This window comes from Heliangelus exortis, chromosome 1, assembly GCF_036169615.1.
Source record: "Heliangelus exortis chromosome 1, bHelExo1.hap1, whole genome shotgun sequence".
In the NCBI taxonomy this organism is placed as follows: Eukaryota; Metazoa; Chordata; class Aves; order Apodiformes; family Trochilidae; genus Heliangelus; species Heliangelus exortis.
This window is the reverse complement of record NC_092422.1, coordinates 183,801,153-183,816,030: the sequence shown is the minus strand read 5'-3', so window position 1 is coordinate 183,816,030 and position 14,878 is coordinate 183,801,153. Positions and strand designations below refer to the sequence as shown.

The window sequence follows — 14,878 nt, the reverse complement described above, 5'->3', positions numbered from 1 at the left end:
TTAATAATTGAGTTGCTAGCACCAAGTGATGTCCCAGCTGAGAGTTGCATCTCCTGGCACTCAGAAAAATGTGGGAGATTGCAGCTGCTGAGGAAGCGTGCTTTTCTTCTGGAATAAGTGGCAGGGAGAAAAAAAGGAGTGTCATTTCTTTTTATACAATAACCCAATTCCTCAGGGTTCAACTCCTCTTACAAAAGGGGCCAAATGATCACTGCAGTGAAGATGACCTACTTCCAGTTTTGCCTTAGGTAACAAGAAACCATTATCTCAGTAATGGCTGTATTCCCTGAACTTGCTCACCCTGTAGCAGAGTGCTCACAGCTTTTCAGGCAACCTGGGGCTTGTAAATCCCACCACAGCATACTTGTTTTAATATAACACATTGAAACATGATCTGGAACCTCCTCTTTGCATTGTGGGTGGGGTCCATTTCATCTGTCTTTGGTTGTCCCAGGAGCTCAGTAGTCCATCTCAGCCTCCTGAGTTGCCTCAGCACTCAGCAGACAGGCGTGTGGGATGCATCACTGCCTCCAGCAGGCACTATCTCCCTCTGCCCATCAACTGCGGAGCCCGGGGAAAAGCTGGGGCCAGGTGTTTCAGTACAGAAGTTCAGCCAGATGAAAGGTGTCATTGATGTCAGTAACCTTGCGAGTATGCAGCCTTGAGAAACTCTTCCTCTCTTGTTTTAAAAGCCTGGCTTCACTGTTGTGACGAGAAGGGAAAACCTCTACTCTGAGTCGGCGTGGTACGTGCCGTTTGTCGTCACCCTCGGCAGTTTGCTGCTCCTCGGACTGCTGGGGTACCTGGGGTTCCTGCTGGTGACCTGGGTCCACACACATTGCACTCCAGCAGCCAAAGCAGACAGCAGGAATCTGTGAGTTCTCCCAAATGTCATGCTGGGAAAGTACCCAGCAGCACCTGGCAACAACGGAGATAACTCAGGCCTTTCAGCACTAAAGTGCTATTACTTGCTACAGTTTGGTGTTAATGATATGAAACCAAGTAAAAACGTCCACGGGATTTTGCTTTGTGGCTTTACTAACAGTTTAACAAGTGCGTTGCTGAGGACAGCAATGGAATTAATGCTTATGACCTCTAAAGGCAGCTACCTTCATGACACACAGTCAGAGTCTGTGCCTGGCTGTGCTGACCAAAAATACAAAGATTTTTGGTTTGTGTTTGGCTCCCACTCTGAGGGTGCTCCCAGCTAGGCAATTACTAGAAGCATGTTCCTCGCTTTTTGGAAAGAGTCCTTTCCAAACCTTGGTGCTCATGCCAGATTCTTTGTTCGGCAAAACTCCTGCAGATTTCCTGGAGTTTTGCCCAAGCCTGTTGCAAGGCTCTGGCCCATAAAGCTTCATGGTATCTCTAAGTGCTTGTGCTTGGCAAAAGTCATGGAACCACCTGGGTCTGGGTCTGTCTCTGGTTCACTGTGGGAAGCAGCAGCGATCGCCTCTGGCTGCCTTCTCAGTGGGCTGGAGCCAGAGGGCTCTATATTGACTTTTTACTTCACAGAACAAAGATAAACAGCTCTTTAAGTGGACTGGGATTTAAAAATAAAAGGACTTCTATAAGCATTCTCAGGATTCGGACTTAAATTTAGAAATTATAGTAAATAGAAAGAAGTAATATATGACTGTGATTATAACTGAAATTGTGTTTGCAAGGAGTTTAGCAATTTGTGATAAACATGACAAATTACTCTAGCAGCATATATATTGGCTATTGTTATTATTTATTTATAGAGCAAATGGCTCATTGAGAGCCAGGTTCTCCCATTAAGAAGCAATTTCTATATTTTAAAAAACATTTATATCCTTTAAACTATTTTAAGAGGCATTGTCTGAACACATTGGATTCAAGGTCAAAAAAATTGACCTTCCTTCAAGGATGGAAAAAGATGACAATATTTAAAAATATATTTTTCCAGATAATATAAATCCATCATGCTATTATCAATAAGACTTAGTTTTCTTTTAATATCATCCCTTCTTGGAAAGGTGTTTGAGCAATGCTCAGGAATGTTTTGCTTTTTGGGTGCAGCTTTACATGATGCAGGGCTTCAGAGAAAGGAAAATCAGAAACCAAACAAATCAGGCAAATCCCCAAACCCAAGGGAACACATTCATCTTGCTAACACGAAGTATAGTATTTTTTATGTAGGCAAAAGTATGATATTTGTTAACTACACTCTTAATATTTCTTTCATTACAGGGTAAAAGTTCCAGGTATGTACCTCTTTTCTATATTTCAATACTTTTCAACAACACCTTGTTTACAATGCAGCATAAAGTTTATAGACATTTTTCTAGACAAACAAATTTGACCCAGTACAAGAGTACTGAGACTAAGTAATGCTGACCGATTATGGAAGACCTGCCTAAATGATTTCATGGTGGTTTGGGTCTTCAGATCTATTACTTGGCAATAGTACCAACTACTATTGTACAAATACTTGGTAAAAACCAAGTCCAGTGTAGCCTGGAATGCTGGCATGTATGCTAGAGAATTACTTTATTTTTCACATGTAATTCACAGAATCACAGTATGTTAGGTGTTGGAAGGGACCTCTGGAGATCTTCAATTCCAACCTCCCTGCCAAAGCAGGGTCACCTAGGGTAGGTCACACAGAAACATATCCAAATGGGTCTTGAAAGTCTCTGGAGAGGAGGCTCCACAACTGCTCTGGGCAGCCTGTTCCACTGCTCCATCACCCTTACAGTAAAAAAGGTTTTCTCATATTGAGGTGGAACTTCCTACGTTCCAGTGCCCTATCACAGGGCACCACTAAAAAGAGATTGGCCCCTTGTTCTTGACATCCACCCTTCAGATATTTATAAATGGTAATAAGTGGGAAGTTGCTTTTACAACTCATATTCCTCAGTCAGTGTCTCCCAGCTTGAAAAAAACACGACTAACAAAACCCAACAAAATTAGCTGTTCTCCTGGTTGCTCAGTTTGAGACATCTTAGAAGTGGCTGGTTGCCAAAAAAAAAAAAAAAAAAAAAAAAAAGATACTTGGTGCAACTAAAGGCCAGACAGAACAAGTTTTTTGTCTGTGCTCAGGTTCAGACCCATCTGCACTACTTTACAGTGGTTCATGCCTGGCCACACAGCCCATTGGTGGCCAGGCATACAGTTCTCCAAAGGAAGTCCATTAAACAAATGAGCAAGGAGTGAGCAAGAAGAAATCATAGCAACTAGCTGGGTATCATCCACAAATCCGTGCTGTCAAGATGCCCATGGCACTGTGGCTGTATTTATTTGCATGTGGGATGAGTTATTAGTGTGGTAAATTCACACAAAACCAAAATGTTCTTCAATCTGAATTTTACTCATTTGGGTCTGCAGCACATCCCTGTTTTGTGTCCAGGAATATATTTGAGTGCACATGCTTTGCAGCTACAAACATTCATGGAAAACAAAAATTCTGCATTTGTAGCTCAGATATTCCCAAAAGTGAATTTCGATATCTGTTCATATTATTTAGAAAGGGAAATTTTCTACAGTAACCATTCTTATTTATCAATTACTGAAGAAATAAGATTTTTTGAAGGCTAAACTTTTGGTTATGTCTTTGGCAACTGTGGACTTTTACTCCAAAATTTAATGAAGGACTTTGCTTTTCAAATAGTATGAAGAATCAGCATTTGAGACCAATTAAGGCTTGTTTGAGATGTCTTAGAAGCTGAATACCAAGAACATTTATTTGTTTGAGGAAAGGTTGGCTTGAGTGCCTATCGTCATAGTCAGAAAAAAATAGTTTTTTACTATGTTTTCTTTTTCCCTTTCTATAGAAAAGAAGAAACCGAAGAAAGAAGTAGTTCTGGTAAGTATTGCTGGCCTCAAAACAAAACCCATTTCTACCCAGCCCCATCATGCAATATGAGCATAGAACCCTTTCTATGAAATATGTCTGTTTTCTGAAGAGAATATAAAAATGATAGGTGAAGGCAAAAGTATTGCTCACAAATACAAAACACTCCAGTGCCCCAACTGGCCTCTGTATTTGGAGGCACCACTGGGTGTGAGGGAAGCTCACATGCACTGTGGCTTCTTTGCTTCCCAGTGCAGAATTCTCCATCCTCTTTGGCATCCTCCCTGGATGTGGGAGCCAGACAAGTGCCCAAAGCAGTGACAAGGAGACTCAGGAGCCACAGAGGCAGGATCACAAGTGCCCCAGCTTCACTGACTCTGTGTTGTGCTGTGGAGCCTGACCTCTGCAGCTAATCCTGACCTGTCTGAGTGCAACCAGAGGGTACACAACTATACCCAAGCTGTAAAGAGGTTGGTCTTGGTACGCTGTTAGCAGCAAAACACAGTAGTTATTTCCACTGTAATAAATGTTTCTTTGCTTCTAAATCTTGGGGCTCCTTCCTTTTTCATAGCCCTAACAGGGTGTAGGGCACATTCGTTAGTGTGTTCTCCCTTCTCAAGTTCTTCTGAGAGGGGCTTCCCAAGTCTCCTCTAGATGGAGGTGACTCTCTTGTGATTATACATGTGGAGGCATTTAGCATGTCAGACCTTCTTAATTCTCCTTTGAACATCTAGTGGCAACACCCTACACCACCAGTGGCTTTTGTTGCCAGTTATGAGTAAACCCAGCTTATGGGAATGCTGTGTGAAGGTCCAACTAATCCACCTCCAAGAATATGGATCACTGTTTCCAAGTCACTGCTCCTCCTTAACTAGGTCACAGGATTGAATTCCCATTTTGTCTCTCTTCACAGACAATGACAAAGCTGAACACTGTCTTTGATGGAGAAGCTAGAGACCCAGGTAATGAAAAGCAATTAACTGTGGATATAAATATTTGGCTGGAAAGAAACTGGATTAATTGCTTTAAGTATGTTTCGACATTTGCTTTTCATATTTCAGGTTTGTTGTTTCCAAGGAGAATGGCAGCTATATTTCAGACAGTGAAAATCAAGACAGTGCTCTAGTAACATTTCTAATGGTAGAATATACTTACAGCCCTTGAAAGCACACATCTGATGGCCAGATTATTCACTACCGCTTGCTAAACCTAGATGGTAGGAGCTGGTATAGGAAGGTGGGAGCAAAGGAGAAATTTGCCGCAAGCCTCCTGCTTTATTGCTGTGATGGCTGTGTAGTTTCACCCTTCCCATGCTAGCAGATTAATGTAGCCACAGAAGTACTGATTCATTCTCTTAAACCTCTCCTTGGATGCAGGGTGAGTGGGTCAGTTGCTTGCTCCTGCACAAACACCCTCTCTTGCAGGGACATGTTGCTGCTGCTCTCTAGGGCTCGAGCATTGCTTGTTGAGGAGGAAAGGGAAGACCATTTTTTTTAGATACAGTTGTGGTGGCATCAGTTATCAGGTGTGTCACCAGGCTACAGCTATATTAACTCTAAGTGTATCTGGTTAACCAGCTGTGAAAAGTGAAATCAAAACAAAAGCTAGGAAACACAGAATGATCCAGAAGGCTTGTCCCCTTCCGCAAGTGACAGCCACTAGGCTCTGCAGCAGGGCTCACTACAGAGTTTTTATTTGTTCTAGAGGTTGATTTGCCTTATCTCATCCTTCTGAAACCCTGCCTGAGCCCCACACCACACCGCTTGGCTGGGTGCCCAACCTTGTGTCTAATGGCTGAAGGCCCCAGCAGTAAGAGCAGGGGCTGATAAAATGTGTCAGTCAAAATAGCTCTTTAACAAATCTGAACATAGGTCCAAAACAATAGGTCTAAAAATTATCCATAAGAATGAAGAATTGTTTCAGGGCTTGGATTCCTCTGGCCAAATTTCTACCAGTGCCTATACCTTGTGTTTCCTATTAGCTGGCTCGGAGCTGTTGGATGCTGTGAGATAATGGGAAACACCAGGCATGGGGATGTCAGTGGAATCTGGGTGAACAAATCCAGTCCTACTGTGCAAGTAAGCCCATCCACAAGGCCAGTTTGGTCCAGGTCCAAGCCCAAGTGCTATTTATAAAGAGATGGAGGCATAGGCTCCAGAGTCCCTGTTTTTTTCCCTCTGTAACTGCATTTGTAATATATTAAACATGTATGTTCTCTATGCTGCTGCAAGAGCTGCTTCCCAGTGTTTTGCAGGACAGCTGGTGGCTCCTTCCCTCAGTGAACCTGACCACAGTGGACTTAAAGATATCTGAGCCTACCCAAACTGCCCTCCAGAGCCATAGCACTCATGTCATGCCTAACATAAAGTTATGTCACAGTTTTGTGGTGTTAGCAGAGATTTGTGTGCTCCCCACCCCTCTCCTCTCCCCTCCATGGCTCATCCCAAAGCCTAGAGGATCAAGTGTTGGCAGTTTGGAAATGAGATTTAATAATTCCCAGGGCATCATCTGTTGAATGTGATTAGGAGGGAAGGTCAGGACCTGCTTCCTGATCTGGGCTGCTTTAACAGGCCTGCCTTGTAAGCAGCCAGAAAAAAATAACATGTAAAGAGATCCAGTTTCATCTTCAATAGCTCAAATTGTGTTAATGTGTCAGAAACCATTAACTCTGGTACAAAGTGTAGCTTGGAGTAACACAAAACCACCAATTCTTTTCAGGCCTTAATGGTCTTCTGGTTGTCTCATATTGAAAATGTTTAATTAAGGAAGTGCCACTATAGCTCCCGTTTCTCTGTCTGTTTAGCAAGAGACAGTGATTTTGACTGTGAGACAATCACACTGGATGCATGGCAATTTTTACACCTATCTTGAGGTAATAAATGATCCAAAGGAGAAGATATCTGTTTTCAATGTACAAGTAGAAATTATTCATAAAATCTGAAGAGGGCCAAAAGTCTTCTTCACAAGGAAAGGTAGCCAAGTACGCTAAACAACCCAAATTTAACAATATTTATATGTGTGAGGGAAGCATGTCCTCGCACAAAAAGAAAATACATATTATTTCACTCTGTTAATGAAATGTGCTCAGCAAACCTGTAGGAAAGCATGTTGTGTAAACAGGGAAGTAACAGATGTAGCCACAACTATTTGGGGATCCAAGATCTCCAAATCTTGGGTCAACCTAAATGATCTGACGTGGTCTGAAAGATGTATGTATCATGCTGAGCTCCCAGCAGGTTTTTGTACCTCAGGTAGGCAACTCTACTTACAAAAAAACCAAATCAGAGACACATAAAATGGCCTTATTCAGCATGGCCAAAGGCAAAAGTTTTGGGTGAGTTAGTTTTAAGAGCTAAGAACTATGGATGTGTTAATGCCCATGTTAAACCATGGGAGCAGTAACTTGGATAGAACTAATAGGATAATAAAAAGGCCTTTTTTTTTTTTTTTTTTTTTTTTTTTTTTTTCTTGGTGTGTGTGTGTAATAGGAATGTTTTGAGTATTTCTGTTATCTGAAGTGCAGAGCCAGCTTTTGTAATGATAGAATAGCATCTCACCTGAGCAGCCACCATGACCCCCAAATCCCCATCCTTGCTTGCAGAAATGAGGCTTTCCCTCTCAGCGTTACTTTCCCAAATCAGCTAATTTTCCAGGTGCTTCACATTTTTCATTTAAATCCCATCCTAAAGAGAACTGTCATGCCCTAATCTGCTAAAGCAGGAATGATTTTAACTGGTTGTCTTCTCTCCCTTGCAAGTTACGGGCAAAATGTACGAATTCAATACACGGTCAGGTGCCCGGAGGTGGAAGAAGAGCAATGAGCCCCTTCAGCCAGCACCAGCCATGCAGGCAACATCCAGTGCCACAGGTGACAGTGGAAAAGGGACAGAGAGATCAGAGGCATCAAGCAAAAAAGAACCTTCAGAGAAGAAAGAGCAGACTGAATAGAAAAAGCAAGCTGCCAAGCCCCTGGAAGATTACAAAAACAGAAAGAGAAGTCTGAGGACAGGATTACCCTCATTAGCCTCCCAGGGCAGATACTGACATCCTCTCCCAAAATGAACACTGAGTTGCCATTAAGACAGCCTTAAAGCAGAGTACATAGAACTCCAACTCAGCTCCCAAATGACCCCAGCTCTGAACAGCCAAAGAATCAGATGTTATTTTCTCTCTACATAGCTCAGCTGCAAAACATAAGGAAGCCATTGCCGTGTAAGCTGAATCCAAAGGCAGAAGCCAGACTTACCTTTGGCAGGTGCAGATAAGGGTGGGAGAGGAAGATATGAAAGGAGGAGAAGAGGAAACAAAAGCAGAGTCATGGACAGAAGCATCTGTTTCCCACTGCTCCCAGGTTACAGCCACTGGCAGTTTCCTCCTGGCAGAGCTCTGATCCCCTGAACTGACACGGACACATCCTCTGACTGCCTTTGGGGCATCATACACCACAGACATGCTTTGTCAACAGTGAATGGGGTCTCCTGACTCTGCTGGGTAGCAAAATGGATGAAAAACACATCAGGGTTGAAAAGTTTGTAGGTAAATGCCAAAAATATTGCCTTTTCATTAGGTATTTTACTTCAGCTCTTCTTTGCCCTTCCATTTTGCTATAGAAAAGGCCATGGCTTGAAAGCAGTTTTGGACTGCAGAAAAGCTGCAGCTTGTTATGGCATCTCAGGCTGTCATGCCAATACTTTCAGGTGGTTTTTTTTTTGCACACTAGAAGCATTCAGTATCTTCACCTTTAGTATTTCTTCTGGCTTATTTAGTGCTTTACAGAATCAAGTGGAACACACAAAAGAATAATAAATACATGGGGTGAAATAATCTTTCCTGAATGTGAGCATGTGTAATGTAAGTGCTGTCTAAGAACTCAGCATAGACCAAGCAAAACGTACAAGATTTCAGAAAATTATTTTAATCTGAATAAAATTAATCAAATTATGACTTAATAATCCATGTCTTGGCCTCTTTTCTTTCCTGATTACAAAAATAATTTTGGTGGCAAGGGACTGATATCAAAAGACTGGTGGCAAAAGAAAATACTTGGTTTAAGTTGAGCAGGGACAGTCAATGAAGATTTCATCCAATCTGACACATACATTAGTTTTTGTTGTACAATGCAGGACCTGGATGGAGAGGCCAAAGGTAATTTCACAGTGGATTTTATGCTTTACAAAAGCATCCATCATGGTGCTGCAACTCTTTGCTGTTTTCCAAAGGAGTGGCTTGGCTCAGGAACAACTTTCTTTAGAAACACCAAACATCTTCAGTCAAATGCCATTTCATTTCACAATCAGAAACCCAGTGTGTCATGGACACCACATTGATAGAGATCGGAGTGATTTATACTCTCTGAACATATTATCAGTTTACTGTATCTGCTGCAGTTGTTATAGTGTTTTTTGACCCTCCAGTACCAACGGTGCTAGCCACACGTTCAGAACCCCAACCCACTGTTGTCTGCATTTGTTTGCTGTGAACACAATATATTTGATTTTCTGTAAGAGTTTTTCCAGTGACATAGAGAAATTCTGCTGTAACTTGTAGTACTGCTGTAACTCTGATCTATCACTCTGACACCAAGCTACCCACAGGCACATCTGGTAGATAAAAACATTAAAGCTTAGTTACTCAAGAAGAAATCAAGTGCATTGTTTTCGTGACAGGAAGACACAGCATTTATCTAGGGCAGCCACTCTGCATCCTTGATTCCTTTCTACTTTTGTGATAAAAAGATAATTTTTTTTTTTTTTTTTTTTTTTTTAAGGAGAGTTAGATACAGGCTGTAGTTTCAGACAGGAAACATGGATGGATGAAAACTCATGTTTCTTTACATCTGTTCCTGCTGCCAAAGTGCACAAACTTCTTTCCTTCATTCTTAAGAAAAAAAAAGCCCAACAGCAGTGTAACACAGTATCACAGCCATGTATGCAAACACATTGGTCACAGCCAACATTGCTGGTGCTGTAGTCCCACAGCTGGCCAACTGCTGAGTGAAAAGAAAATACCCTCAAAGTGATGATCATACACTCTAACCTCGAAACAACTGACAGCTCTGAAAAAAGGATCTAAGAGCTGTCAGATCTGAGAACTGCCAGGTCAAGGAGTTGATGCTGCCTGGTGTGCTTCTGTCCAGGTGAGGTGAATTTTTTGGGGGGATAGGTTGAGGCAAGATAAGACACTCTGTGAGCCCCATGCAACTTGCTGCATGGGGAAACAAGCCTGCTGACCATAAGGCACTGCTGAGTCCTACCTTACTCACACTGTTGCTTCAATATGTGCAATGCTGGTCTCCAGCTCCAGCTAATTCTTCATCTTCACTGTAAAACCTTATTTTGTCCATGCACAAAACTACATTTCTTGCTTGGGAGCTACAAAATCAAGGAATAACAAGGTTTTACTAGGGCATTAGTTTTATGCAAAAGCAGTAAATTTTTTTATCACCTGCCGCTACTACTATTGACTTTTCTCCCTGTGAAGGAATCATGAATGAATTCAGGTCTCACGGAGCAGAAGCACAGCCATTCATTTTTTTTTGGCTTGTTGTTCATAGAATAAAAGCAGAGAATGACTGACCCAGGTGTGCACTTATTGCCTTTTGTATGGAAGAATATATGAAAAGATACTTTGAATACATATAAAAGAAACATATTGTTTTATAAAACACAGGTTATAATACATGATGTGCAAAACAGCTTTAAGTGTTAGAAACTCCATCAATTGCTAAACCAGTTTTTGTGCTTTTTTCATTCAGAGCTCTTTGAGAACACAGATTCAGTGTTGAAAACTGCCACTAGATGGACTGAGAGCAAGGATTAAGTGCAGGCTCTAGACAATATATACCTTTAAATATTGGAACAGTTAGCCAAGTCTGTGAGGCCTTCCCATCATTTGAAGACTTCAGAAGTCAAGAAGAGCTGTTGTGTGGTGAAAAAGGCCAGACTAGATGATGGGAGCAGCCTCTCTAGCCCTCAACAGCTCTGTTAGTGCATATGTGAGCTTTGATGCCACTTATTTTAGAGCGATGACACCAATAAACTGAGATTAGAAGAGGAATAAAGGTGCCTGGTGGTTAAAGCAGAGTGGCTGCATGCAGCAGTTCCTGATCTCCAGCTGTCCATTACACATTAGGCATTACTTTTATCCAAAGTTTAAAAAAAAAAAAAATCAGTGTGAGTTCTGCCGCAGCTTTGATTGCTATGTCCCCACCTATTACACACCTCTGAAGTGCTTTGAGACCTTGGGATGTAAGCTGCTTTGAAAGTTTCATGAACAATAAGGAAAGAGCACAAGTCACTTCTAACTGGGTCTAGTTCCCCTAGGAGTTCAGGTGGGATCATATCGGTTTTTGGTGCTTTTCTCTAGAGTGAATGTACTTCCAATACATAAATGCTCTGCTTTTATAAGTAGCACTTGGCATTAGACATGAGAAGTCTGGCCCTGTAATTTCATTTATACAAAGAAATGTAAAAGTGCTGATATTGTAAGTGTTCATGGTCTCCCAGAGACCTACACAGAGGAACAGTTTTAGTTGCAGTGATGGGGAATGCCCAGGAGACTGTCACTTTGTGACTGCTCATTAGAGCAGGAATTGGTGTTTGGACCTCCTCAGAGAATGGGGGTCAGAGAAGGGAAACCATTCCTCTTTTTCTGAGCAAAGACTAGCAGCTAAGTTATTTTATGAAACCAAGATTGCAACAGCATAATCATGGAAATATTTTACCAGCAAGCAGCCCCAATGGCATATGCACGTACCCCAGCTGATTGGTTTTGTCTGAGATCTGCAAACACAACAGGCTTTTGCAAGGCTCCAGCTGAAAGGCTGAACAGTCTCAGCACCTGCTGGGCTTCAGCAGGATGTGCCTTGTCTGAGCTAGTTGCTGCAAGCTCCCTGTGTAGTCACTGGGGAGACAGAGACATTTTGGAGGTGACTTACTGCAAAGCAGACGTCTGTCTAGAAGAGATTAGATGAACTGTGCCCTAAAAGCAGCTCTTTATAGCTGTCCAGATAAGATATTAATGCCTACGCACCACATGCAAAGGAGATCAGCAGCCTCAGCCCAGGGTGCTGAGGTGAGGGCAGGGCTGTGCTGCTGCACAAGTGCCCAAGGAAGTTGAGAATCAGCAGAAAGCTGAGTGTGGAGGTCAGCCTGGTTCTGCCACTGCCTTCTCAGATCCCAAGGGGAGACAGGGAACCATTCATGCTTTTTTAACACTCTAGGGTCTGCAGGCTGTTTTCTGGGACCTGCCTTTGAGGTCATTCTGCATCTGGAAGCATGTTGTGAGATGTATTTCAAAGAAGTCAAGCTGAAAAGCACAGGCCTGGCCAGGAGATTGAAGACAACACGTTCAAGCTTCAGCAAGCTCCGTATTACTGAGTGAAAGGCACACGTGAAAACAGAATAGATGAATAGATCTTACTCTGAATGCTACACAAGGATGTCATCTCTCTGCAGTTCTCTGGCAGCAAATTCCTGTTGTTGCAGGTCAACAGAGCCCATGGTGTTTGATGTAGAGGCAAGGTCCCTGCTTAACCTGCAAGGTTTGAAAAAAGCAGTGGGTGATCAACAAGGGCAAAGCCATCCATTGTGGGGCTGTGCATATCCTAGTGCAAATGAACCTCAGAGAGGGGTTGCAGACTGGTGTCCATCCTTGTATACAACAGTGCTGGAGGGCCTGTAAGCTGCCAGATCTGCACATTTGGCAGAGCTCTGGGCACAGCATTTGACAAGGGCTGGGCAGGCTGCCAGGACAACACGTGTATGTCTGGCCACATGGGCCCCAGGGAAAGGAGGAGCCCCAGACTCCCCTTTGCTGGCCTGATCACAGCTTGCTCTAGCCATCTCTTGTCTCCTGTAATTACTAAAAGCAACAGCAGAGAAGGGGGCCTCTGCCATCTGGTCAGTGATCAGTCAACTGAGGACTCTCACCAGGGCCTCTGGTCACTGATTACAAAGAGGGCGGCAGGTGATGCACTGCACTTTAGACAGGTAAACTGAGGCACAGACTTCCTCCACAGAAGCACAGTTGAAGCATGTCTGAATGTCCCAGGCTGAGCCTTGTTCCTGCCAGCTCGTGTGGCTGCTGGCAGATCCACAGTAGTGCAGGGCTGGTGTCATTGCAGTTTTCATTGAGGCCCCTCAGAGAAGGATGGTGCCTGGAGGAACCAGCTTAGTGCCTCAGTGGGAGAGGGAACAATCAGGCCAGGGAGGTAGCAAAGAAAAGCATTTTTCTTACAAGGAGTGGCTGAGGGAACTGGGGTTGTTCAGTCTGGAGCAAATGAGGCTGAGGGGAGACCTTATCTCTCTCTTACACCTACCCAAGAGGTTGGAGTGAGGTGGGGATTGGTCTCTTCTCACTAGAAATAAGATGGAGCAAGAGGAAATGATCTCACGCTGTACCAGGGGAGGCTTAGATTGGATATTAGAAAAAGTTTCTTCGTCCAAAGGAACACTGGAACAGGCGGCCCAGGGAAGTGGTTGAGTCACTCACATCTCTGGAGGTCTTTTAAAGACCTGTAGACGTGGCACCGAGGGACATGGTTTAGCGGTGGACTTGACAGCGCTGGGTTAACCGGTTGGATCTGATGATCTCAAAAGGTCTTTTCCAACCAAAACAACTCCGTGGTGCCGAGCCTCCTCCCCGCGAGCAGCCGGAGCTCCGGGATCCCGGGGCCCCCAGGCCCATCCCGTGCAGCGGGGCCCCGCCGCCGCCTCGGCTTTCGCGGGGCAACACTGACCCCCAGTGGCTCGGCCGGAGGGAGAGGCGGCAACCGGGCCCGACAGGCTGGTTTTCCGTCAGGAGTGAAGTGTCCACCCATACACACCCACCCGGAGGGGCGGGGAGGGACTCCGAGGGCCGCCAGCCCTCCGACGGCAGGAGCAGTGAAGGGGCGGGCATGTGCAAGCGCCCGGGAAGGAGAGTAAAGGCAGAAAGAACAAGTACATCTGAGAAGAGAAAGAGGGGGATAATAATAATAATAATAATAATAATAATAATAATAATAATAATAATAATAAATATATATATATATAAATCAGAAGGCACCATAGCAGTGTGGACATATCTGGAAAAAGATGATCCTCCTATAGGCTTCATTTCATAGCACATTCCATTTCATGGCACAGTGTCACTTCTAGAACCACTCTTTTCTGTGGCTCTTTTCCCTAGACAGCACTGAATTAAGCCTGCCCTTCCTGCTTACATACTCCACTGGATGGATACTCCTGAACTTCATCAACCACTCTTCAATATCAATGCAGCCAGGGTGCAAGTAGCAGGCAGGGAAGGATGCTCTGGTGTTTCTCTGCACAGCCATTGGCAGCAGAGCAATAAGGAATCAGATCCAACCTATTTTCACATTGAACTTCTTGAATGCTTCTCCTATCAATATCAAGCCTGACCACATTTTACCACTCCACTGAACCAGTATCACCACACTGCTATCTACAAAGAAGGCTGAATTTTCCCCATTGGCTGCTAGCAAGCAGGGATATATAATTTACTTGCTCTGGAACAACTTAACAGATATGAGAGTATGCAACCTGTGGCAGAAGCACCTACAAGATCAGACACCTTCAAAATTCCAGAAAAAAACTCCACAGCTCAGCAGTTAAGAAAAGTGACAGCATCTTATCAAAACTTAAAAGGCAAAACCTAAAATCCAGATATGCAACCTCACCTTTTCTGCTGCTTACCCAGCTCTGAAAGTGTCTGAAGAAAGCTGGAGACCTTGGTCTGCCCATCACTGCCCCCAAAGCCTCCTCAGGTGCCTGAGCATGTACTTCAGAGCCTGCCCAGAAACCAGGTCCTGAAAATATGCAACAGCAACATGGCAAGCTCGGGGAGGAATTTCCCTCACTACTTTGTCTGACACCAGGAGGTGTTCTCAGGTTTGTACCCCACTGGCTCTGGGGGAGTGAGAAGGAAAGGGGAAGTGGGCAGAGCATTGGTGTAACAACCCCTGGCTGTCTGTGCTGGGTGGATAGTTTCCATAGGACAGGTGATAGATAAACTTCCTTAGCATACCCAGCAAACTAGCTAGTGCATTGACCAGGAAAT

At 43.7% G+C, this 14,878-nt stretch overlaps 2 protein-coding genes across 2 annotated transcripts in view; both read left to right on the top strand.

Annotated features, from left to right (window-relative positions):
* LOC139791576 (cadherin-related family member 3-like) overlaps positions 1-949 on the top strand; it is a 28,574-nt gene extending 27,625 nt beyond the window's left edge. Inside the window, exon 15 of the mRNA XM_071733963.1 lies at positions 693-949. Within this exon, the coding sequence (XP_071590064.1) occupies positions 693-878 (186 nt within the window). The 3' untranslated portion in view covers positions 879-949. The remainder of the gene's footprint in view (positions 1-692) is intronic.
* Positions 950-3,757: 2,808 nt separating this feature from the next.
* Positions 3,758-8,769, top strand: LOC139791575 (cadherin-related family member 3-like). Its single transcript, XM_071733962.1, has 3 exons — positions 3,758-3,829; positions 4,731-4,779; positions 7,575-8,769. Exons 1-3 carry the CDS (start codon positions 3,773-3,775, stop codon positions 7,763-7,765), a joined length of 297 nt encoding a protein of 98 aa, XP_071590063.1. The 5' UTR covers positions 3,758-3,772; the 3' UTR covers positions 7,766-8,769.
* The last annotated feature ends 6,109 nt before the right edge of the window (positions 8,770-14,878 follow it).

Coding starts and splice junctions, on each gene's coding strand:
- LOC139791575 (XM_071733962.1), top strand. CDS start 3,773: ATGTTTTCTTTTTCCCTTTCTATAGAAAAGAAGAAACCGAAGAAAGAA. Junction 3,830..4,730: donor CGAAGAAAGAAGTAGTTCTG/GTAAGTATTGCT, acceptor CTCTCTTCACAG/ACAATGACAAAGCTGAACAC. Junction 4,780..7,574: donor TGGAGAAGCTAGAGACCCAG/GTAATGAAAAGC, acceptor CTCCCTTGCAAG/TTACGGGCAAAATGTACGAA.